The following is a 25,902-nucleotide window of genomic DNA, read 5'->3' as shown; positions in this document are numbered from 1 at the left end:
TTAATGAACTAATTATGGGTTCCGATGCAAAGGAAATACCTGTTCGAGTTGCAGTTCGAACAAGACCTTTAATTCAACGAGAAGTTGATGAAAGTGCTAAAAATTGTCTTTCTTTTATTCCAGAAGCTCAGCAGGTAAGTTTTAAATTTAGTAATCTGTAAATTGTTAGATTCTTTTAAAATCTATATAGCTTCAATTTTTTTTAAAGAAAAGTTGTTGTGAGTTAATTAAAAAATGCAATTATTATGGTATTATAAATTAATTGATTTCAATCAATTTTAATTTAGGTCGTTGTTAGTGGAACAAAAGCATTTACTTACGATTATGTATTTGATGGAGATACTCAACAAGAAGTGGTATACTCTAATGCTGTTTCACCTTTAATTGATGGCATTTTTAAAGGTTTTTTATATATATTTTAACTTTAAAAAAATATTGTCTTTTAAGAGAACATCAATTTGCATTGCCTACCAATCGAATTTTACCCCTGTATAAAACTCAATTGCCCACTCTTTGGGCTGCATTTTGTTTGTTATGATCTGGTAAAACTTGCAACCTATATTTGCTTATGATAACTTTTTCCTTTTTTTAATTTTTGGCCCTATAAATTGGACATGCATATAAGTTTATATCATCTATTAAGTTTCATTACATCTAGATTGTTTTATTTTTCTTAGGTTACAATGGAACTGTTTTAGCTTATGGACAAACAGGAAGCGGCAAAACTTTCTCAATGGGATCAGCTCACTGTGTTTCTGAAAAAGATGTTACTGATGAATCTTCTGGAATTATTCCACGAGTGATAAAAGATATTTTTGATGGAATTGAGTCCAGACAGACCCATGATTTCTTAGTTAAAGTGTCTTATGTAGAGGTAATTTTTAAATAATTCTATTTTTTTGTAGAAACTGAATTTTAAAAAAGCTCGTTCTTGAAATTGCTTTTGAGATTATTTAGAAATTAATTTCTTAACTTTTTCAATTGTATTTTTTTGTTTTTAACTATTGCAGTACTGACACTGCTTTATGCCCAGCGAAAAGAAGTTTTTTATTTTTATAAGTTGTAAATCTAAAAATATTACAGATCTACAAAGAAGAAGTTAAAGATATGTTGGCGCCGTTGGAAGATAGAAAACCGCTTAGTATTAGAGAAAATCCAGATGGATCAATCTGTATTTCAGGATTGTTGGAGGTAGTGGTCTCATCACCAGTTGAAACTTTAAGGTTTATGGAAACAGGAAACAAAGTGAGATCCACCGCATCCACAGCCATGAATTTAACCTCTTCAAGATCTCATGCGATTTTTACAATTGTACTTGAGGCCAAAAATCGTTCTCATACGTAAGTAAATATTGGTGGTGATTTTTTCATTAACAAAAAATGTGCACGATTGTTTTTTGTAAACTTAGGAATAAATATTGAATTTTTAAAAAAGGCACTAATGTTTTGTTACCAAATAATTAACTTCTTTTAAATAAATAAACCTTACTTTACCTTTATAGGGATGAATTTACTTGCTCTAAATTTCACCTGGTCGATTTAGCTGGCTCTGAGAGGGCTAAAAGAACAAAAGCGGAAGGTGAAAGATTGCAGGAAGGTATAAAGATCAATGCAGGACTTCTTGCACTTGGAAATGTGATCAGTAATTTGGGAGAAGACCCCACACAACATATTCCATACAGGGTCTCAAAACTAACAAGATTACTACAAGGTAACTATTATAATTGCATTTTAGATAACTTGGGTCAGCCAATAAAAGTTTAAGATAAGTAGGGCCATCACATAAAATTTAGGTCAACAGAAAAAAAGTTTTTAATTTATGATCTAATTTAATAAACATGCATACTGGTTGATTGAATTCTTTGTTAAAACTGCTTAGGTTTTTCTTGTTATGGGTGTACAAGAATTACTTTTCTCTAAGGCAATGTTTGGTTTACCTCTGTTATTAACGATGAAGTTTGCTTTCTAGACTCACTTGGTGGAAACAGTCATACAGTGATGATAGCTTGTATTAGTCCTGCGCACACGAACGAGGTTGAGACATTAAACACATTAAGATATGCTGACCGGGCAAGAAAAATCAAGAACAAAGCAGTTGTGAATACAGATCCTGCAACTGCTGAGTTGGTTGCCCTCAGAAAGGAGGTAAATTTAAAAGTTTTTTTGACAGATTTCTATTTTATGAGATGTGTGAGGTACTTCAAGAATGTTATTAAAAGTATTTAAAAATTTTTTTGATTAAAAAAGTGAGGCCACAAATTGTTTTTTTTTTTAAATTTACAATTTTTTCAAAATTGGCAAAATTAGTTTTTATTTTTATGCCCCCATGGTTGCCCTTATGAAATGCCCCTATTAAAATATCCAAAATGTTAAATTTATTGCCCCAATCTAATTTTTTTTATTAATAATTAATTTTTTCAGGTACGACGCCTAAATTTATTGAACATGCAAAATGGGGTAACCACCACTACTATGACAGTAACGGAAGTAAGAGATGATCCTAAATTGGTTGAAAAAGTTAATGTGTTAAAAAATGAAAATCGAAAACTTTTAGTGGAGCTTCAAAAGCAGGTGGACAGCACAACAGAAATGTGTGAGAAGGTAAATAAAATTTTGTTTTAAATTTTAGCTTTTACACTTTTTTTGTATATATTTCCTTTTTTAGTATTTGTATATACACAACAATTTTTTTGCAATTGTTGTATAAATTTTAATAAAAAAAATGCTGTCTTAAAAAACTGCTTTTTATTAATCCTGTTGGTCTATTTATTATGTCACGGTAAAATTTATTTTTAATCATTTTTAAATTTTTTTAAAAATATATTTATAGGCAATAGCAAGTGATTTATATCGCGATCAACTTCTATCAAAATTAGTCGAATTCCAAAATGAGGCTAAACAGGTTACCGATGATCCCAACAACTTAACTCTTGCAAAACAAGCAGTCAAAGAAGAAATGTTAAGGAGTTGTATTCAGGGTTTAATTGATTTAAGAGGAAATATTCTTGCATTTCATGTAAGTTCTTGTTAATTGAACGTTCTCATATAATAGTAACCAATAAATTGGGTTAATGAATAAATGTATGTAACTTATATTAGTATTAAGTTTTAATTTAAAAGAATATTTTGAAGACTTAGTTTTTTGGATTGCCTTAATCATGTTGTTTATTTTGTTTTTTTAGATGAATAAAGATGGAGAAAATGTAATAACTCTTAGTGCCACAGTCAATGAAATAAATGAAACTATTGCAGCCAATGAACAAAATGGTTAGTTTTTTTAATAATAATTCGATTTTTAGTATTGTTACATTCAATTTTTGCATTGGCTTTAAACTAATATATAAGTCTACAAAAATAATATGCTTTTCAAATGTAAATTGGACATATTTTTTTATTAAAGGAGACACACAGACAAAATCTGATAGTGAAAGAGATGCAGAGATTAATTCTGAACATATTTTAAGGAGTGCTCAACTTACAACCCAACTTAGAGAACTTTCTACTGCTCTTGCTATGAAGGTGAAAAAGAAAAAAATTTTAGATTAACAATTTTAGGGAAAAAAATTGTGTCGACTTTGATCAAAAAATTTAAATTTTACAACAAAAAATGTTTTATTGTAACTTCACAAAAAATGTTTTTTTTTTAGTTTTTTTAAATAATTAAGACGATGCTTATTATTAGAATTTACAAAAAACCTAATAAACTAAAAAAAAACTTAATAAACTTTAGGAAGAGCTTGCGAAAAAGATGGCAGAAGGTGAAGAAAATATTGGAGAGTTAAAATTAATATACGAGGCCAGAATGAAAAAGTTGGACACAGATATCGCAAGTCTTCAGAATGAACGGGATTCACTTGCAACTGCTTTGGAGGTAGCAAAAAAGAACAGCGAGAATAAAGTGTAAGTTTTATGTTATATATCTTTTAAGAAATGCTACCTTTTTATAATAATCCATTTTATAAGTGACATTAGAAAAATATTTATTGGGTATTTTAATTGAATTTATTGGGTATTTTAAAATGTATTTCAAGAAATTTAAAACTTGAAAAAGCTTATAAAAAAACAATATTTTGTTTTTTAGGTTGAGTGAAAAACGAAGACTGCGTTTAATCAAACTTGAAAACCAAATAAAAGATTTAAAGAAAGAGAAAAAAGAAAAGGAAAAAGTTGCCAAGTTAAAAGTGCTTAGCGATCAAAAAATAAATAAATTAAACAGGTGAAGTCAAAACATTTCAACTGTTGTCGACAGTAGATATATAAAAAATTTGAATTTGGTTATTTTTGTAACAACATTTATTTTTTTTGCAGTGAAATCCAAACAATGAAGAGTTGTAGAGTTAAACTAATGAGGCAAATCAAAGAAGAAAGCCAAAAGTTTCAACTATGGAAAAAAGAGAAAGAAAAAGAAGTGAAACAACTAAAACAAAAGGTTCATTTTTCATTAACTTGTTGTTATTTTAATATTAACCACATAACGAATATTTTGTAGCACATTAACCATAAAATATCTTATTTTACAAGTTTTGAATTAATTTACATGAATTAAAGTTTTTGGTTTGTTTAAAAAAAAAAACTTTTTCTACACAACAGGATCGTAAACAGACATTTCAGATAGTAAAGTTAGGGAGAGATTTCGAAAAACAACAAAATGTCCTGCGTCGAAAAACAGAGGAAGCCGCAGCATCAAATCGAAGGCTAAAAGAAGTTTTGAACAAACAAAGAGCAATCTCTGCCAAGCGTGCACAGATGCAACCGAAAGATTTGATCGAAAAAATGAAGGTGAAAAAATTTATTTTAAAATATTCAATAGAAAAAATAGTTTTGTTGAAATTTAAGGAATTTTTTGTTAAACATTTGCATTTTTGCTAAAAAAATTACTAAGATTTTTTTTGTGTATAAAATAAAAATCACTTAAAATCGCGAGCAACATAGATTACTTTTGTGTTGTTTTTTTGTTGTGATTATTTTTAGAATTTTTTTTATTTTTAATCATTTTTTTCAGGTTTGGATAGAAGAGGACGTTGAGATTGGAGTAAGATCAAAAGAAGCAAAAAAACATTTCGATGATCTGAGAAAAGATCTCGAAGAAGTTCAACAAGAACTGAAGGAAGTTACAAAAGAAGAAAATTCTGGAAATAGGGTAATTAATGGTTTTTTTTTATTTATCTTATTTTTAACTTAATTTTTTTTTTCAATTTTAATTTTTTTTTTGGATTTAAATTTTTAGAGGAGAACTTACACAAAGTTTGAGCAAGATGAGGCCAAGCATAAACGCACAACACTCACCGACGAGTGTGAGTTAAAAGAAGCTCAAATTAAAGAGTTGAAAAGTAAATTAGATGATGCAAAAGACATGAGATCAAAACAACAACTAAGATGGACTCGAATGAACAGTGTTGCGGATACGAAATTGATCATGCGACATTTAGTTAATCTTGTAAGCATCAATAAAAAATTTTTCTTGTAAATATTGTTGCTTTGTGCTGATTGTTGAATACTTGTAGATAATTATTTGAATGGATAAAAACTATTATTTTTATTGTTAGAGGATGAAAAAATTATCTTTTTTGGTAAAGATTTATGTTTACCAATTTTTTCAATTAAAAAAAATTTATAATTTATTGCTTGTTTTTCGGATTCCAGCTTGTAAATTCCCGATTTAGTGAGGAGGAGGCAAGATGTGCAGCGAACAGAGGCCAGAGTGAACTCCAGGAATTAAAATCCCAGTTGTTCACGCTCGAAGAAAAGATGGAGGAGCTGTTGAAGGAAAGGGACAACGATGTAACAGTCGTGGAACAAAAACATCAAGAAGAGGTAAGTTGCCGTTTTTCCTGTTAACTTTAAACCAAAATATAAGAAAAAAAGGCACAAACCTTACAACAAATATAATCTCCATTGCTTAAAAATGGCATCTATTAGAAATTATTAAATTAAATATTCTTTCACATATGCATGTTAGTTTGAAATTATAAATATCTTACTGATTTTTTGTTTTTAGGTTTTGTTCTTGACCAATCAATTAAATCGATCTGGTTTCGAAAAAAATAACAACAACGCAACAGGCAGGGAAAGTAAATTGCTATCCCAAATTGCCATTCAGGTAAAAATTATTATTCGATTTTATTTTTTAAAAACATATTAATTTAGTTATACTTATTTTTCAAAATTGTTGTGTTTAAAAATAGAAAACAAATTTTAGCCATAGTTTTGTACCTAAATAAAGTTTTATTGGGCATGGCATTTGTTACTATCATTTTAATTACTGTAAAAGCCTAAATAAACGTGTTTATTATTAAAGGCAAAAGTAATCGAGAATCTTACAAAGAAACAAGAAACCTGGGTTAACGAAAAAGCTCTTCTCACCCAGGGAAAGTCGCCTTCCTTTTTTAAGCCCATTAACCTTGACCCAGTTTCGAAAGCAACAAAAAAGAGAAAACAAAATGTACAAAACTTGGATGATGTAAGTTGTTTTATCAGTAACAATATTTTTATATATGTTTGTTTGTATTTAAGTAACACTTGAATTTTGATCTATTATTTTTTTTGTTTTTTTTAAGGATAATTTTGTTATATTTTTAGTATTTAGAAAAACGTTTATTACAAATCCTACCAAGTCTTGGTTAACATTTTTTTTAAGGTTAAATAAATTGATTTTATGTTAGTTTGCAAATGAATTTTTATTTCATTTTTTTTTATTTTAGTCATACTACAAAGAAGAAGATTATGATGATCCAGAAATTTCAGATTTTGAACCTGAAACTGAATCTGATTTCGAATATGTTCCTACCCCAAAGAAAAGCAGAAAAAGATCAACTTTAAACAAAAAGGTTTATTTTCAAATTTTATTCGTTGTTTATGCAGCATAATATTTTTTTAAACATAGGACAATAGTTGTTTATTTAAAATTTTTGGCTTTAGAAAATTGGTTGTGGTTGTTCAAAGAATGCTTGCGCAACAAAAATGTGCAGTTGTGTTAAACAATCTGGTTTCTGTAATGATGATTGTGGATGCGATAAAAACATTTGTAAAAACCTTAACTTACCACTTAAGGTAAAGCATAAACTCGTTTTAAATAATTTTCTATTCTTAGTTAAAATTTAACTTTCTAATCCTACCCTTATATTTTAGTGGTATAACTTTGTTGCCTTATACCTTTTTATTTAACTGCTTATAATGTTATTTATACTTTAATTATCTTTATAATAAACTCAACCTTTTTTTGGACAGGATCAAACCAACACAATAAACACTGAATCTGACTTAAACTCGACTTACACATGCGAAAAAGATGATTCCAGTCCCGGTGTAATGGGACCTCCTAAACCAGAACCCACCAAAAAGAAATATAAAAGAATGTCAGCGTTATTTGAACATAACGATAGTAAGGAAATGATAGTGTAATGTTTTTTTTGCCTAATGATAGTTCTTTCGGTGATTACACAGTAACCCTTTAAATATATTTGCACTAATAGCAACTTATACAATAAAAATTATAATATATTTATTTTTTAAGTTTTGAATGGCGTGAACGGTCTTCCTACTACGCCTGTCGACAGCAAAGAATACACACCATGTTATTTCCCCTCACCAGTTCAAGAAAAATCGTCTGACGTCAGCGACATAGACTCGTCCCCCAACATTATACCAGCCACTCCGCAGGAGGTGCGAGAGAGGCGAATGACCTTTGACAAAACGGTAACGAAAAAAAGAAAATTAAACGCTAAGGAAAATTATTTTGGTCCCCCGTCAGATTAATTAAAAAACTGATAATCATTAAAAAAAAAAATTTGTTTAATTTGGTGCTATTTTTTTTTAATTATTTATATTTTTCCAAAAAGAAAATATTTTCTTGAGCGTTTTTAGGAATTCGTCTTATAATAATTTTTTTATGGTATATAAATTGTTGTAAATATGTATAAATATTGTACTAATTGAGTATATGGTGTGTACTAATAATGTAATGTTCATTTTGTGAATGTAATTTTAAGTATCACCGCCATAGATTAGATAGGGTTTGTAAAAAAATTAAACCTTAGTTATTTATAATTTACACAAAGACATTTTTCTATACTGCCAAATTTGACTAAAACTGCCTTTTTTATTCTGTCGTATTTTAATTAAATGTTTTGGTTAAAATAACACTGTTGCGTGGTATAATTTTGTATAACTATTTGCTTCAAAAATTTGTTTTATAAATTTTTGTCGAAATTTTAGCGTTTATGGGCAAAATAATAAAATTTTGACAAAATGGTTGTAATTTAAAATAATATTTATAAAAATTTTAATTATGGACTGGTATATAATACAAAGTTAAAAAACATCATCGGAGCCAATTGTTAAAAGCATTACGTCAAATTAATTGCCTTCATTTGTTATTAATCGATGTTGAGATTTCAATAAATTGATTGGGAAGGTAATTAAATTGGTTAGATGCTGAAATTGAGCATACCCAGATATATACTTTCTAATATTAGGTACTTTTTATTTTAACAATTTTGTTTGTTGCAGCTTAAAAAATAGTTAAGCAGGTCAAGCTTTTTAAAGCTTTTAAAAATTTAAAGCTTATAAATGTGACAGGTTGTATAGCTTAAGTTACATACTTTGCTATAAATAAGACTTAAATATATGTTTTTGTTGGTAACTTTATAAGACCACGTATTTAAAAAAAATGGTGCAACGCCATGGCACAGGATCCCAGTTGATGGGATTTGTACTGGCTATCATAGCCTGGTTAAGTTGCTTAACATCTACGTTAATGATGGATTGGAATCGAAGTGTGGTAAAATTACCTGAAAAAATCGAGACATATACTCGATTGGTGCCAGCAACCCAATTTAATCAAAGTTTTTCAAAGTGCAATTTTACTTGCAATGAAACTGAATTCTATAGGATTTCAGGTATACATTATTTTAATTATAGTTTAATTACATTATTGTAGGAAAAGATATACTTCTGGTTTATTTTTTAGGAAACTTAACGTTTAAAGATGATTTAAATCAAACCTTCTACAAGGTATTTGCAACTCGTGTAAAACCAGCCAAACTGCTCACCATTGGTTATAAAGGAATTTGGTTTGAATGTACTTTTTTACCTATGTATCCGACCAGTTTTGTTAAAGAAATGAAGCTAAACTTCGACCCACAGCATCAATATACCCGCAACTATTTACCACGTGGTAGATCAAGATATATAAACCAGACATTGTTGGGGTTTAATAGCAGTAATCGGGTTGGTCGCCATGCTTCATCTTATTCGAGGTCGGAAATGAAACATACAAGACTTTTGATTACTAATAAGGTTCATTTGCGTGGTTTTATTGACCGATCCACTGAGTCCTACATGGCTAGGCACTGCAATTATATTGGAATTGCTAGAGCATCTTGTTTAGTGTTGGTATGTAAAATTATCAGCTAACTAGACAAGGCTAAAGTCTACCTATTTTCTTAGCCTTAACTTGAATCTCATTATCTAAAATACCACTCACTTAAGCTATTAGTAAAAAGGCAATAGTAATTTACACTAAGCAGTTTTTTTTTATCGAAGGGCGTTCGGACAGTATTCTGTTTGTCGCTAATATGCGGCTGTTTGGCAATATGCTTGGCTTTTGTTTCAATTCATTCTGACGTAAAAATACGTTCACTTTTACGCTTCCATCCACTAAAAAAAGTTTTTCGAAAGAAAAATTTATTTTCTGTTCTGTCGGCTGTGTTTTGTCTGCTTAGCGGCACATATGTGATCATTTGGTAAGTAAGTGCATTCAAATTCTTTGTGCGACCTAACACAAATTTTATGCTCGTTTATTTTAATTATTAGGTAAACGTTAATTTTATTAGCCTTTAATATAATTTATTATTAAAATAGTTTATTATTTTGTAGTTGCTGTTGGTTTACACTCGAATCAAACGAACATTTTCACACTTCTGCATACCAGACGCATCACGACCAAAATAATGGAATGTTTTTAGTTGGCGATGCTGTATTAGTCAGTGTTACTTCAGGTGTTGTTTATGTCATTGCTGGATCCCTTTTGGGTATTAACGTGCAGGCCAAATCTAAAACACGAACTTTAACAAAACGAATATTGGAAAAGTTTAAATTTAACAGCTCAAGAAATGATATTGAAATGCATTCCAGTATTTTGTAAAATATTTTTTATTTTTTTGAATGTTGATATTTAAAGATTTATTATTGTTAAGGGTTTGATTGATACATCAATTATTTAAGCAGTTAGATCTGGTTTTAAAATAAACTTGAGCTTGACCAATCTAATAAATTGGAGGATAAACTTTATTTTGAGTAGCAACTTTTAAAAAACAAGTCAGCTAGTAACAACTTTAATTTAAGCGTTTGTTGTTTTAAGTTTACTTTGCTTTAAACTTAAAAACTGGAAAAGATTTTTGTAATGTTTTACGTTCTGTCAATTCGTACGTTTAATTATTGAAAAAATGGTTATTGGTGTATGGTGAATAAATATCTTAAAACCCTTTTCACTAGCAGACTAGACTGAATAACCTAACCTTGCGATCTACAGTCAGATTTTGTAAAGTCAGTTTATTTGACTTCTACCAGTTTATAACTGTTAGGTTATTAGTCTGTTGGCTATGGCCAGTAATTGAGGACTGTGAAATGTATGCCTGTTCCTCCTTTATTTAGCCTTTTTTAGTTTTTGCGAAATTTTATGTTTTTGCATATATTATAATTATTAAAAAACAAACTTCGAAAATTTATAAAAAATTAAAGGTATTCAACAGTAAAATAAAAGCAAACATTTAATTTACTATTTCTTTATATATATATATAAAATTATTTTTTTAATTTTTATATTGAAACAGCATTTTGACCTGTACTTAACTTAAATATAAAAAAATGGATTCAATGTCTGAAACATCTTCAGTTGCCTCAAGTTGTGAACCAACCGAAGATGTTGAAGTTAAAAAATTAAAGGACTTGGTCAAAAAATTGGAAAAACAAAATGAACATTTAAGAAGTAGAACAGGAAAACTTAACTCAAATGTAAGGGTTTTATCGTTATACAAATTTAACACCGGCAGCATGGTGTAGTGGTAAGAACGGTAACCAGACACTTTGGCCCCCGGACACTTCGGCCAAGACACTTCGGCCAAAATTTTTTTTCAAAACAGCGGGGATTTAGCATTTTAATTACCGCGAGAAATTTTATTTTCGCGTAGTTATATACAGTTTTTTAGACAGTATTTGAAACAAAATAAGCGATTAATATATATTTTTTTTAAATGATAATGTGCAAGAACATGTTATCTTTCTTTTGCCGTGTCAATTTTTTAATTTTACGAACTAAAACCTATAAAAAACTAATTTTGAAAGCGCGCGCTTTTAGGTGACGGAGGACAATGCATAATTGTTATCTCGTATTTTGCCAAATAGTGCCGCCTTTCCAAACAATATTTGAAGAAAATAGAGCGTTTATTTTTTATTTTTTACACTGAGGATTATGCATAAATATGTTATCTTTCTTTTCTCGTGTCAAATTTTTAATTTCACAAACTAAAATCTATAAAAAACTAATTTTGAAAGCGCGCGCTTTTAGGTGACACAAGACGATACATTACGATATCACGTATTTTGCGAAATGGTGGCCGTCTTTCTAAACGATATTTGAAGAAAATAGATCATTAATTAATCATTTTTTACACTGAGGAATGTGCATAAATATGTTATTAGTTATTGCCCGTGTTAATGTATAAAAATTTATATACTAAAACTCAAAGAATAAAACGTTTAAAGAGTTGCCAGAAGATTTGTCCTGCAAAAAAACGGCGGGGAGTCGGCGATGAAATTCCCGTGGATAAAGTCAGCGTAAGACCATATTTTACCGATATTTTAAATGAAATTTGGTAAAAGAAACAAAAATTAAAAAAAAAAATTCTAAAAACTAACATATGTCATTAAGGTAACAACTAATAAAAACTTTTATATATACTGTACTTTATGCAAAATTTTATTTTGAAAATCGGTAAAATATGGTCTTACGTTGACTTTATACACAGGAATTTCATCACCGACTCCCCGCCGTTTTTTTGCAGGACAAATCTTCTGGCAACTCTTTAAACGTTTTATTCTTTGTGTTTTAGTATATACATTTATATACATTAACACAGGTAATAACTAATAACATATTTATGCACATTCCCCAATGTAAAAAATGATTAATTAATGATCTATTTTTTTCAAATATCGTTTAGAAAGACGGCCCCCATTTCGCAAAATACGTGATATCATAAAGTCTTGTGTCACCTAAAAGCGGGTGCTTTCAAAATTAGTTTTTTATAGGTTTTAATTTGTAAAATTAAAAAATTGACACGGGAAAAGAAAGATAACATATTTATGCATAATCCTCCGTGTAAAAAATGAAAAATTAATGCTCTATTTTCTTTAAATATTGTTTGGAAAGGCGGCACTATTTGGCAAAATACGAGATATCATTATGCATTGTCCTCCGTTACCTAAAATCGCGCGCTTTCAAAATTAGTTTTTTATAGGTTTTAGTTCGTAAAATTAAAAAATTGACACGCCAAAAGAAAGATAACATGTTCTTGCACATTATTATTAAAAAAATATTAATTAACTGCTTATTTTGTTTCAAATACTGTCTAAAAAACTGTATATAACTACGCGAAAATAAAATTTCTCGCGGTAATTAAAATGCAAAAACCCTGCTGTTTTGAAAAAAAAAATTTGGCCGAAGTGTCTTGGTCGAAGTGTCCGGGGGCCGAAGTGTCTGGCATTCGTAAGAACACTTGCTACACCATGAGGTTGTAGGTTCAATCCCCACTGCTCTCATGCTGTAGCGCCCATAAGTAAGGCACAATAAAAGGAATGAACTTCTGCTGAGCTAACATAGTTATCAGGCAATTATAACCTATATAATATTTCAAAAAAAAAAGGGGCAACTCGAGACCGGGTCGGAGTAACTAATGTTACTCAATGTTTAGGTCACAAAATTGACCTTCCCAAATCAAAGATAAAGATATCCCCTATATAAATACATTAAAAAAAAATTTAATACTTTATCAAAAGTTAAATAACATTTTTTTAATTTCTTAGTCTAATAAACTGAAATCGAATGGAGCGGATTTGGAAGCAAGTGGTGATTACAAACCCACTATGAATATGGTTGATGAATTCGATGATCTTGCAGTACTAGACGAAAGTGATGAATTATTTGCAGATATTGATGACAATGACCCATCTGCTTGGTTTGTTTTATTATTTAATAAAATTTTAAAAAAATTTTGATTTATTTAAATTGGTATATAAATTTATAAAATTTAAAAGCTTAAATGGATACCTCTTTTAAACTAACTGCAACAATTAAACTTTCACAATGCTATTTTTTCTCTAAAGTATAACAAAACTGTTATAAATAATTTAGATAATTTTTGTTTCAGGTTATTTCGATCTCCCCATGTTTTTAAAACTAAATCTCGACTTACTCAAAAACAGGAAGACGAACTTAAAATGACTCCGCAAGAGTGGTTGCTCAGTGAAATTAAACCACCCACAACCAGTAAATTTTCAACAGCTAAAAGAAGCTTATTAAGTTCCAGGCCACTTGGTCAAACCTTCAGAGGTAAATTTGTTAAAGAACTGTTTTTAGTTTTATTTTTGTACAATAAAATATATTTTAAATTTATTGCTTATTCATAAACCTATTATATTGATTCTTTTTATTTAGTTTCAAATTCTATTTCAAAATCATCTTCGGAGCCTGCCAAGTTATCTCAACCACCCACTATCAGTAATGAAACTTATATAAAACCCAATGCAGGTTAGTTTTTTTATATTTACCCATTTAGTTGTAAAGCTTTAAAGCTTAACCTATCCGCTAAAAATATTTAAAAGTCTTATTATACTAAATAATGTTAATTATTCAATACTGGGTTATAAATTGTTAAAGTTTTAGCTTTTTTTTGATTCAATCAATTAAACAAAATTAGGATTTAAAAATAAACAATAGACTTTTAACAATTCATCAGTGCTAAAACTATTTCTATGTAAACAAAAGTTCAATTAAATAACAAGTGTTACTTTGTTTCATTGTTTAAGTTTGTTCTAATAAAGGACTTTTTAAAAGATTTTGTAATTATGGCCAAACACACTTCGATTTTGTGTATATATATTGTCTGTTTTTTTATAAAATTGTCATTTATAAAACTGACAATTTAGAAATGACCAAAATTGATTACCGCTATGTCATCATTTAATAGGTGTTGTGTAATGTATTATAGCCAATACTAATGGCAGCTTACTTATCAATTTCATATTAATAAGGTACATGTTAAAGTTTTTATGTATTAAATTTTTATTTAGTTTTAGAGAATGAAGAAAATCGTTTTGGTAAGATCAAAAAAAACTTTTAATAAGTTAAAAAAAAACTTTTTTAGATATCAATTATTAAAAAGTAATTTTTTTTCCAGTTTTTAAATATTTTTGTAGTGTTTTGTTAAATTCTAAACCTTTTATGTTTTTTTGTAGAATTAGCTGCTCCTCATCCACAATCTCCTTCCTTCCAGTCTCACTCCTCCAACCACAACCAACATTCACATCATAGAAGAAGGAGAAGTTCTCATGATGAAGATCTAGAAAGAAACTCTTCATCTTCTGGTAACTAAAATTTAAAGCATTTTGGTTTTTGCCTTTTATGTTTTGTTTAAATAACTTTGCACCCTTAGGCTATTACAATATTTTTAATCAGTTAAAAGTAGTAAATATTTGAAAATTAAAAAAAGTTTAATAAAAATATTAATGGCTTCTTGCATTTAATTTCAAATCAAGTAACTTAAAATTCCAAATTGTCTAAGTTAGAACATTTATGATTCGTTTGCAAACAAATCATCATAATGTTTTTTTTTGTCATTATAAATGTTTGTTTGTTAATCAAATTTTAAAATAACTTTTACATACATTGAATACTTCAATATTCTTTTTTGTAAATAGGATTAAGTTTTGAAAGTCAAAGACAATTTTTTAACCATGCTTTGTTTAGGTTCACCCCACCATAGCCACCACCTTCCAGTACCAAGTCAAACTATGACAACTGTTCACGGTTTACTCTCCACTGCTTGCTTAGATGAAGAAGACATTCCCCAGAGAAATAAACACAGTAAACAGTTTAATGATTATTGTTTATCAATATCCTTTTAATGTGGTTGTTCATTTGTTAAATGATTTATTCTCCGTTGACATTTTATTAAAGTTTATTATTTTTTTATGTTAAAAAAGGGCTTGAAATTTTTTTTTACCAAATTAACAATATTCACGAACAAACAAAAATTGTTAATCCTACCATGTAAAATATTAATAATAAGTTATTAACTATCAATTTGTATTATCAAAATTTACATTCGAAAATTGTATAGGTGCTTATAGGTTTACATACTTAACAAAAAGAGTGCCACTTAATGCCATAACAGACCACTACACACCTGGCCTATTCTTTTAGTTTTGTTTTATCTATGCAATACTTTCAAATTCCATTATCAAGTAGTATAGTCTCAAACCCACCTATTTTCAACTAGGTTCATTTACCATTCAGATATTTGCCTTAAACATTAAACATTAATTTTAAATTTTAGTTCATAAATAAGACAATAAAAAAACGTATGTATTGTTTTAGTTTATTAAATAAATTTTTCTTTATTAATTAATATTTTAATTGCACTCTAAAATACATTATAATTATATTTGTTAGTTAATTTATTTTTACATTATTTTTTTGTGTAGGACCTAGCACACCAACTAGATTAGACTCGCACCATAAAGGTCAAGATAGAAGGCAACATTCACAATCACCTAGATCTAACAGTCCTGCCAGAAAAAGTAAATGAAATTAATTCTATATGTCATATTTTATAAAAGTAACTTTTGTTAGGGATAGATTTTATATAAAAAAAATATTATTTTGGCAAATAAGGTTAAAATTTTATTTTTAGTTGCAATTTACTTTAAAAGTGCTTGAATCCCTACAAACTAAGTTCTTAATCTTTTTTTTTTGTTTTTTTACATAAGGAAATGTGCGAAGAACATTACCGAATACATCAACTATGAGACAACACACACCTCGACAAAGTTTACCATCAACCATGCCTCCTCCTAAGACCCCTGCTGATTCTGGAGTTGTTAATTCGAGTATGTTTATGTTAACATTTATTTTTTAAGTTGACTTAATTTTTTTTTATATTGTTGTAAGATTTTTGTTCTTGAGTAAATATCCTAAAGTTTGCACACTCAAACTCTCCATCTTTCTCATAAGTTAGGTTTCTTGATTCATCATAACTAATTTTATTGCATTTGTTCAGTTAAAAAAATTTGAATCTGGTTATATTACCAAAATTTGGTATTAAAAAAATGTATTGTATGTTGTGTAGATTACCCCCCGATAATAAAATCTTCACTGGCAACCCCCTCCACGAGGATGTCACGTTTAACAGCAAGATCTGGTTTACCCACCCCCTCTACACCTGGTAAGTATTTTACCAACTTAACATTTTACTAAACAGCTTCTGTTATTAATAAAATTTTAGCAAATTTATTTAACATATTTTGAAATTCTGTATAAAATTTGTCTTTATACAAAATTTTTTTGTTATTGCAGGAGGTCGGGGAATACCCGCACCCCGTTCCATGTCTCCAATGACATCATCACTGCCCCGTCGTACTCTCCCCCGCCCCAGCCAAACATCAACTTCTATGCGATACTTACCCAAACCCACTCTTAAAAAGGGTTTAACAAAACCCACTCCTGTTGTTCATGCCCCCGTACAACAAACAAATGGCTCCTCAAGTCCTCCAGTGGATATTTGGGGTGATGATGAGGAGGTTTATTAAATTTTTGACCCAACCTGATATGTTTAAAATGCATTGTAAAAAATGAGGGTACTAGTACATTTCAAAATATATTTTACCAATATTGCCTGGTCTTACTTAGCTAAAATTCTATATAGGTTGGCAAAAGCTTTTTAAGTACAGCATAACTTCTCGTTTTTGGTTGTGTATCAATTTGTTACACGTTTCAGGAAGTTTTTATTTTATAGCAGTCTTTTGTTTTTATTTTTTATGGGGATACATAATATATAATGGTGTGTTATATTTGTCTTAAAAGGTTTACATAATTTTAAAAAAATTGGTATTAATGATTATGTAATTTGTTTTTATACTCATACTTACTTTAAATATTACATCATTTAATTTTTCCTAAATTCTAAAGTATATGGAGTCCTAGTTGCACAACCTAGACAATTTTTTCTAGTCACTGTGATATATACGTTTCTTTTATGTTTCAGAAAAAGAATTGTTTGAAATTGTTAAGTAAAATTGCTTTATTAAACTCATTAATTATTAACTGTATACAGTTAAAGGGTAATCTATAAATTGATTAAATTTTTTGATAACGGTACTTTAAACAATAACCATAAATTTATTTACATATTGTACAATTGATTTCACTAATTCTTGTCTAACTACTAATACAACGAAAATACTGTGCAAATTTTAGGCCACTGTTTTATTTAAGCACATCACAGCTCCCAAGTGTTAGGATTCATTTTATTTAAAATAACACAATTTTTTACTGGTATTGTGTTAAGTGACAATCACTTTGTTTTTTGAGTTCTGTTTTTATTGTGTTACTTCTTTTGCTACTTTTTTTATACACATTTAAAAATTCATACTGTACTCCAAAAATATATATTTAAAAAATTTAATTTAAGAAAACCCTATGTTTTTAAAACTACTGATTCCTATGTTTTGACATATATAAGTTGATCAACTTTTTAGTATGTAACTTAGTTTTAAATTTTATAATGTTGTTGTTTAATTTAAAATGTCAATACCGTTGTAGTTTGTGTGTATGCATATATTTGCATGCAAAGTTAATATGGCAGTATTTCATGAAATAAAAAATTTAATAAAATTTTATTAGTTTTATGTAATAGGTAACATATAGCGTTTAATGAAGTTTAAGTACAGTGATTCCTTGCAACTGCCTTGTTAGAAAACAAAAATGTAAATATTTAAGTATGATAAAAAATGAATAATTTTATATTAACATGATTTTTTAATAATTTTAGCTCATAGATTTGCAATAATACAATTTAGGTTTTCGTAAACTATCGAAAACTAAATTAAAAGAATTGGGTCCTGCTATATTGGCTGGGCTGCGACGCTCCACCCATTCACAGGCGCTATCCCGCTACTGATCAACGTGGGAACTTTTGGCTGCTCCCTTTAGGGTCTGGCCCGGTTCGTTCCTCCTTAGACAACCTGGACACTTCAGGCTCCCCCGAAGCGCCCATATTGACGCTGAGCTTAGCGCGGACACCCGATCAACATGGGCTAGATCGCCGCAGGGCTCCCAGTCTCAAGCCGTCCTCCAATTCAAGCCTCCAAGTAACTAGATTACAGACGCACGCCACAACGCCCGGCGACAGCGCATCGCTTATGTCGCCCTTTAAAGTGTTACTAACGCTCCGCCCTTTCTCTGTGACGTCACATTAGATTATCGCTACATGTGGGATGAGTTTGTTGTTATTGCGTAAGAAAAAACTGCATTAAAATATTAAAAGCACCGGCAGCGTGGTGTAGTGGTAAGAACACTTGCTACACCACACATGAGGTTGTGGGTTCATTCCCACTGACCTCATGCTGTAGCGCCCTTGAGTAAGGCGTAATAAACTGTATAAACTCCTGCTGAGTCAGCACTTAATCAGCAGCATAATTATCGGGCAATTATAATCTATAATATCCCAAACTGCTATAGGCAACTCGAGATTGGGTCGGAGTAACTTATGTTACTCTATGTTTAAGTCGCGCATTCGACTTTCCCACATCGAGGATAAAGATATATACAAAAAAAAAAAAAAAAAAATCAGACCTAACTTCTTAGTTATAAAATAACTTCCTGTATTAAAGTCAGAATTCGCTATCGTAAATTTAATATATGAAATGTTTGTTTTATAGACATAAAACTTTTTGATCTGTTTTATGGCAGATAGACATAAATACCAAATGATTTGTCGAATTGTCAGTGAAAGCACTGTTATATTTATTTAGTCTGTTTTATGAGTTAAAATGTCATATCAAGCAAACTTGTTGCAACACGATCAGCATTCCTCTGATGGTTCTGGTGGAGCAATGCATTACACAAATGGACAAGATGATTTTGAAGAAATTGGATTTAGATACGAAAAACCCCAAAACCCTGGAGTTACAATACAGCGAAGAACAATATTTTGTTTTGGGATTATCTTTGTGATTCTTGCAATTGTAGTGGGTCTACTGATTGGACATTACGCTGTTAACTCTAATACATCAAATGCACCAAATCCTACTCCATTGCCAAAATTTTCTGACTACAATAAAGAAATAAGAAAGGCAATTTATGATAGCATCTCGGCTAAAAACATAGAAGACAATTTAAAGGAGTTAACATCACAACCACATATAGCAGGGTTGACAAGAGATGAGGATTATGTTGCAGATTTAGTTAAAAACAGATTTTCCAGTTATCTTGACAAAGTTGAAGTATTTCCATATAATGTTCTTCTTTCTTATCCCAATAAAACTGATCTTAATTATGTGGCACTGATCTATCCTAATGGTACAGTGATAAAAAAGTCAAATGCAATTGAAAAACCACTTACAGAGATGGAAAAAAATCCTAATGTTGTGCCAACATTTAATGCTTATGCACCTAAAGGACATGCAGTAGGAAATATGTATTACGTTAACTATGGCCGAATCGAAGATTATGAATTCTTGCAAAACATGTCAATAAATGTTTCCCGAAGCATTTGTATTGTAAAATATGGAAAAATTTTCCGTGGTGACAAAGCCACAATTGCTCAACAATTCAACTGTGCAGGTCTTGTAATGTACACAGATCCACATGATTATGCAGGTGTAGCTGTACACGGATACAATGAAAGCAATAATGATTACTATCCCAAATCCTGGTGGCTTCCACCAACCGGAGTACAAAGAGGAACTTTGCTACTTTCTGATGGTGATCCTCTTACTCCTGACTACCCAGCAATAGATCTTACATATAGAGAATCAACTTCTGAAAACATTCCAAAGATTCCTGTACAGCCTATAAGCTACTTAGAGGCCAAGAATTATTTGGAAATGTTGGATGGTGAAGTTGCTCCTGATAGTTGGCAAGGTGGCTTTAGATTTTCCTATAAGATGGGTGGAAGTTTTTCACCTCCACATACAAATTGTAAAGCTAAACTGCATGTAAATAACTATGTAGAAAGAAAAACAATTCACACCATTGTTGGGTATATAAAAGGCTGGCAAGAACCTGACCGGTATGTACTAATTGGAAATCACAGAGATGCTTGGGTTTTTGGGGGTGTTGATCCCTCCAGTGGTACAGCAGTGGTGTTGGAAATGTCACGTGCTATTTCAAGTGTTATGAAACAAAAAAAATGGCGCCCAAGGAGAAGTATTTTGTTTTGTAACTGGGGAGCAGAAGAGTATGGCCTTGTAGGCTCAACTGAATGGACTGAACAAATGGAAAAGGTTTTACTTTTGCGAGCAATCGCATATTTGAACATTGATATTGCAGTCCAAGGTCAAGATACATTTAGGGCATCATCAACTCCAATGTTGCAAAGCTTACTTTACAACACAACTAAAGATACACCTAATCCAAACCCAGAAGAAATTAAAAAAGGCCGATCAAGTGTTTTTGACACATGGGTGTACAAAAATCATGACAATTTTAATCCAGAACTTCCATACATTGGAATACTTGGGTCTGGAAGCGATTATACCATGTTTGTACAAAAAGCTGGAGTACCTTCTATAGACATGAGATATACATTTGATAGATCATATAATATCTCTTCATATCCTGTGTATCATAGTGTGCACGATACTTTTGAATATTTTTCCAAATTTTTAGATCCTGATTTTGAATATTCTCGTGCAGTTGCAAGTGTTGCATCAGATGCAATTATGCAGCTTAGCAGCCAGCAAGTGTTGCCATTAAATCCAGAATTATATGGAAACAAGCTTGAAAGCATGGCCAATGAGCTTAAAAGAAAGCATGGAAATGATTTATCAACCCACAGTATTGAAATAAAACAATTAACTGACAGCATTTCAAATTTTAAGAAAAATGCAAAACAACTACAGTTAGAAGCTTTGTCGATAAACTCATCTTCAAGTGACTTTCATGTTCGCAGTATAAATGATCGTTTGGTTTCAATTAACAAAGGGTTTTTGGATTTTAATGGCATACCTGGTAAACATCAATTTAGGCATGTCATCTTTGCTCCCTCCAGCCACGATTCTTACAGTGGGGCTGGTTTTCCTTCCGTCTATGATTCAATTTTTGAAGCACAGAGAAGGGCTTCGTGGGAGCATGTTAAAAAACAATTTTCTATTTTGTGTTTACAAATACTTGCTGCAGCCAATTTGATGATTGAGATTTAATTTAAAACTATTCTTTATTTGGTTGTAACAACTTTAAATGTAAATATTTGTTTTTAATGATGATAACAGTTAAAAACTGTACAACAGTTCTTTTTTTTGATAATGTTTAAAATTATGTTTATGTTAAATTTATTTTTTTTGTTACCTGTTATTTTTTATGCTTCCTTTTTATCGATTATTTTGTAATTTCTGATATTTTCAATAACAGTGTTTTATATAGTGTAAAACATGATATGTTTACTATGTTAAGGGCCAAATTAATGTTTACTCTTTAAGGAACTTATGTACTAAGTAATTTTAAACATTATCAAAAAAAAAAGAACTGTATACATATTTATGTTGTAAATCATTATTTATGTTTTAAAATTGAACTGTTTTTAAAGTATTAGGGGTTTTTACAACAATAAACAACAATAATTGTTCAGGGGTTTTTACAACAATAAAACAATGAAATTGTTGTAAAATATAAGCAAAAATTAATGTCAAGTCTTTCTTTTCTAAACTGTGGAAAATTCCCAAATCAATTAGGTGATAAATTCTTCTCTAATGATAGAGAATCAAAGATCAGGTAATTTAAAAAAATTCTTAACGTAGTTATTATATTTTTGTATGGCTTTATCTTTTACTTAAAAAAACTTTTAACTAGAATACAAAAAAAAACAGATAAAAATATATATATTTTTTGAGTGCAAGTTTTTTAACCAGACTTTCTTTAACCAAAAAACAATTTTTTGTTTGTTTTATTTTATTAGTTTACGAGGCGACAAAAAACAACTATTCACATTTTTCAAGTTAAAGCTTAGATTCCTAGAAAAGCAACAAAAATCGCGAATGATAATAAAAAAGATTGGCAAACGTACATACAAATGGTATTATAAGCACAAAAGTATTAAGCAAACAAAGTGCGGTTTTATGGTATCTCGACAGTTTGGGGGAACTGAGTGCACTGACGAAAATAGCAACTTATGCAGTTCGGAGCAGATGTACATTTTTTATAGTAAACCCGCTTTTGGTATTCGGAACAGTAGCCTGGACCCCCGTTATGTAAACATTCGGTCGTAACTTCTATGTAACAAAGCGGGTAGGCTTGACATTGGCCACTGGTCGTTTGCAAGCTCCCACAAAATAGTTTACACTGTTTCCTTTCTGTCATACGAGGTGGGCAAGTATACGCGGCACTGGGAATACAATCGCGGAAACGTGTAGTCTCAGATATCCCGCAGCCGCCTGGACAATCTGCCCAATTGCTCCAAGGGTTAAAGACGGGGCAACTATTCGTTCCACAAGACTTTGTTTTAAAGCTACTGCCTTCACATTGACCGATACCCATACATTGTCGAAGACGCCTAGTTTCACCGCCACCACAAGTGGCGCTACAACCACCCCATGGCCCATACTCTCCCCAGCTGGGGCAGGCTTCTTGGTTACACACTTGTGTCTCCTCAAATTCATCAGGATTTGTACATGACCCATTGTACTCTGCTCTGCATCTTCGTGTTCGCTTACGTAGTCCTCCGCCGCAACTAACGGAACAAGTTTCCCAAGACTGCCATTCTGTCCAGTAGCTTGCAGGACCAGAATATTGTCTTGAAACTAAAGGGCGTGGCACGTAGCATAAATTTTGTTCACAGCATCCTGTAAATTTACCCGAAAGTGTGAGGCCGTTGTTAATAAATGGGCATGAAGGCTGTGGTAAACCAGTAAAACCACCTAAACCCAATAAACCTTCCAGGCCACCAAGACCAGTCAGTCCACCTGTTAAACCACCCAAAAGACCTCCAGTTAAGCCACCTGGTAAACCTCCCGTTAAGCCCCCAGGTAAGCCTCCAGTTAAACCCCCAGTTAAGCCCCCAGTTAAGCCGGTGCCGCCTGGGATAAGACCAGCTGCTAGTAAACTGCTAAGATCAAGCGGATTTCCACCTGGAATCCCGGTAATTAGACTTTGTTGAAATTGAAACAGACTTCCACCCTGATTAAGGTTTGGGCTAGTAATTCCTGGAAAACCTCCAACTCCTCCTAAACCAGTCGGAAATGTAGACCCACCCAACAGTGAAGAGCTGTAAATCTTAACTAAACGTTCCAACTCTTCTTTCCAGTTGTCTGCGGTGATAACATTTTGCTGAACTAGGCCCCAAAATTGCCCCTTCAGTTGCGGTGGAACGACGTCGCTCTGAGCAAGTAGTTGGAGTTGTTCTTGTAGTTTAAACGCCGTAATTGATTGATGAACAACACAACCTGCGGCACGACACTCGTGATAACTTGTAAGAAATTCTGCAGGTGGCGCTAGTGGGTTGAATGGCCGGCACAGGGGCTGACCGAAGACGTTTTGTGGAGTTAAAAGAGATCTTTGAGGATCCTCGCCCGAACGAACTTGGACTTGGTTTGGTTCAGCTGGATAATAACATTGTGCACCTCCGGTTGGCGTTATTCGATAGCAACCATTGATCCAGTTGCACTCATCTTTAGTAATTCCTGTAAAAGGTAAAACATAAATTTATTTTTTGTTTACTAGGTTCAATATGCGATATACGTTAACTTTAGGTTATAGCATTATGGGAAATATGAATACATACCAGCCCAGCCTGCGTATTTGGGATAAATTCCAACGTAGGTAAGTACATCAACCATGTAACAACCAGGGTGCTCGATTTTTAGCCTATCTGCGTTTTCACTTAACAGACAATTTGTATAAAGCCCGTTCCATTGTTGTCCAGGATTCTAAAATATTTAAAGAAGAGATTATTTAAAAGTATTTTACAATTTTATTTTGCTAGTTGTATTTATACGTTTATTTGGCTTGTAAATCTAAATCTGGTCAGTAGTAATTAAAACAGAATCGCATATACATACCCTTGTATACTCTCCAACTAGGCGCAAAAATTCCTGGTTTCTAATGACTTGATGGCACACCGGCACCCCAGGTAAAATTGCTTGTCCAAGAGTGCTTCGATAATTAGCTAACTCGACGTCGTAATAACAACCCGGCGACGAGTGACACTGAAATCTGTTTGTCTCTGCCAAAGGGTTCATTCCAGCGCATGGTATCCTAAGGGCAAAATAAAATTCTATTACTAATTGTTATGAACTTGTTAAATTCGATTTTTTTTTAAATTTGTTTATCATCTATTTTTAGCTAAAAATAGATTTGTGTTTGCAAAGCTCAAGAAATATTTTGTAAGTTAAAAATATTTCTGTGTTTTTAATGTCGTTATAGACTTTACCTTTGGCAGTAAGGGATGTCGACTGGAGGTTCAAGCAACAAATATAAGTACGGAGATGAGGAAACTATGTTGCAACTTTCCGGAAATGGAATGCAACCTGCAAAAAATAATGCCATTATACTCCAAAGGTAATTTTTGTTTAATCTTTCTACAATGTGCTTTATCGTATTTAGTTACGTTTATTTTTTTTTGCAGGTAGAAACACAAGGTATAATTTTGGTTTTATAAATTTTTTAATCGTTAAGGATCTTACCGGGGGTCGGCGCTCCTCCAAGGGCAAAAAATCTTCCTAGATCACTCTCTGCTGGCTTAAATTCATTTACGTTAGTAGCATCTATCGTTGAACTGGGGTCTATTAAAATATGAAAATTAATTTAAAACTTAAATAAAGGCAATATCATTTTCTGGTTTTATATATTAAGTAATCTATACAAAATTTAAAGTCTGAAAATTATTCTGTATGGTTTCTTACCAACATATCTTCCGTAGCAAGTGTCGTTGAAGAAATAACAATGACTAGGGCATTGATTAGGAAAATACATGGTGGCATTCGGCATTGCTTCAGGACTGGTGTCAGAACACGGATTTTCCAAGCAAGTTAGTTTAAAATCTAAACAAAAAACAAGTATATATTAATCATTACCTGCAGAATAACGTTAATCAATAATACTAAATGGCGGAACTAAACAAATTGTCTTTTATAAAACCGTTAATTAAATTTTTTAAGAATTATTTTTTCTGAATATTTAAAATAACATTTTTTTGACTCGCCTGTGCTACCAGATTCCATTCTTGTTTGAATATCACAACATGAAACATCTAAAATATAAATATGGAATTATTTTATATGAATTTTGTAGATATTTAAATATAATATGGATATACGATATCTTACTTTAAACTTGTTACCCTGCAATATGATTTTATTCTATTTTTTATATTAATCATCTTACCGTGTACTGCCAAAGCAAATCCAAAAATGCACGTAACGAAAAATTGCAGCATTGTGTAGTAACATCTAACTTTACTAAATTTAGTTCACTCTTTGATCAAATGATCCTAAGTGATGTCAACCTTGTTAAATTGCATTTGTTTTATATGCATCTAATCCTTCCCTACAGGCATGTTACTCTGTTTCTGCATTACATGCACCCATTAATGCCCAAAATAGATATCAATAACAAGTTTTTACGTTAAGAACA

The 25,902-nt window shown here is 30.9% G+C and overlaps 4 protein-coding genes across 5 annotated transcripts; 3 read left to right on the top strand and 1 right to left on the bottom strand.

Moving 5' to 3' along the window:
- Positions 1–8,087, top strand: LOC145750755 (chromosome-associated kinesin KIF4A-like). Its single transcript, XM_082566838.1, has 23 exons — positions 1–134; positions 288–402; positions 678–874; positions 1,084–1,340; positions 1,502–1,710; positions 1,969–2,144; positions 2,421–2,600; positions 2,830–3,015; positions 3,182–3,266; positions 3,400–3,518; positions 3,730–3,899; positions 4,081–4,215; positions 4,308–4,428; positions 4,590–4,778; positions 5,002–5,139; positions 5,227–5,436; positions 5,643–5,813; positions 5,998–6,099; positions 6,298–6,459; positions 6,701–6,826; positions 6,918–7,049; positions 7,227–7,380; positions 7,513–8,087. The coding sequence occupies exons 1-23, from the start codon at positions 15–17 to the stop codon at positions 7,752–7,754; spliced, it is 3,696 nt and encodes a 1,231-aa protein (XP_082422964.1). The 5' UTR covers positions 1–14; the 3' UTR covers positions 7,755–8,087.
- A 2,748-nt stretch (positions 8,088–10,835) lies between these two features.
- LOC145756210 (uncharacterized) lies at positions 10,836–17,931 on the top strand. 2 transcript variants are annotated; one of them, XM_082572350.1, is made up of 11 exons: positions 10,836–11,012; positions 13,083–13,234; positions 13,427–13,608; positions 13,714–13,806; positions 14,349–14,375; positions 14,514–14,642; positions 15,025–15,141; positions 15,762–15,857; positions 16,047–16,166; positions 16,406–16,501; positions 16,633–17,931. In XM_082572350.1, the coding sequence occupies exons 1-11, from the start codon at positions 10,866–10,868 to the stop codon at positions 16,863–16,865; spliced, it is 1,392 nt and encodes a 463-aa protein (XP_082428476.1). In that variant the 5' UTR covers positions 10,836–10,865; the 3' UTR covers positions 16,866–17,931. The 2 variants fall into 2 exon arrangements, with proteins under 2 accessions (XP_082428476.1, XP_082428477.1); XM_082572351.1 differs by lacking the exon at positions 14,349–14,375.
- Positions 17,932–18,952: 1,021 nt separating this feature from the next.
- LOC145745632 (putative N-acetylated-alpha-linked acidic dipeptidase) lies at positions 18,953–23,225 on the top strand. The gene is made up of 2 exons (XM_082563767.1): positions 18,953–22,047; positions 22,232–23,225. The coding sequence occupies exon 1, from the start codon at positions 19,107–19,109 to the stop codon at positions 21,477–21,479; it is 2,373 nt and encodes a 790-aa protein (XP_082419893.1). The 5' UTR covers positions 18,953–19,106; the 3' UTR covers positions 21,480–22,047; positions 22,232–23,225.
- Positions 22,242–25,304, bottom strand: LOC145745642 (uncharacterized). The gene is made up of 6 exons (XM_082563778.1): positions 25,173–25,304; positions 24,954–25,052; positions 24,701–24,797; positions 24,330–24,525; positions 24,053–24,197; positions 22,242–23,951 (listed from the first exon to the last, which is right to left on the bottom strand). The coding sequence occupies exons 1-6, from the start codon at positions 25,255–25,257 to the stop codon at positions 22,390–22,392; spliced, it is 2,184 nt and encodes a 727-aa protein (XP_082419904.1). The 5' UTR covers positions 25,258–25,304; the 3' UTR covers positions 22,242–22,389.
- Between the last annotated feature and the right edge of the window lie 598 nt (positions 25,305–25,902).

This window comes from Corella eumyota, chromosome 1 (genome assembly GCF_963082875.1).
Source record: "Corella eumyota chromosome 1, kaCorEumy4.1, whole genome shotgun sequence".
Taxonomy (NCBI): Eukaryota; Metazoa; Chordata; class Ascidiacea; order Phlebobranchia; family Corellidae; genus Corella; species Corella eumyota.
This window is presented reverse-complemented; position numbering and strand designations above follow the sequence as displayed.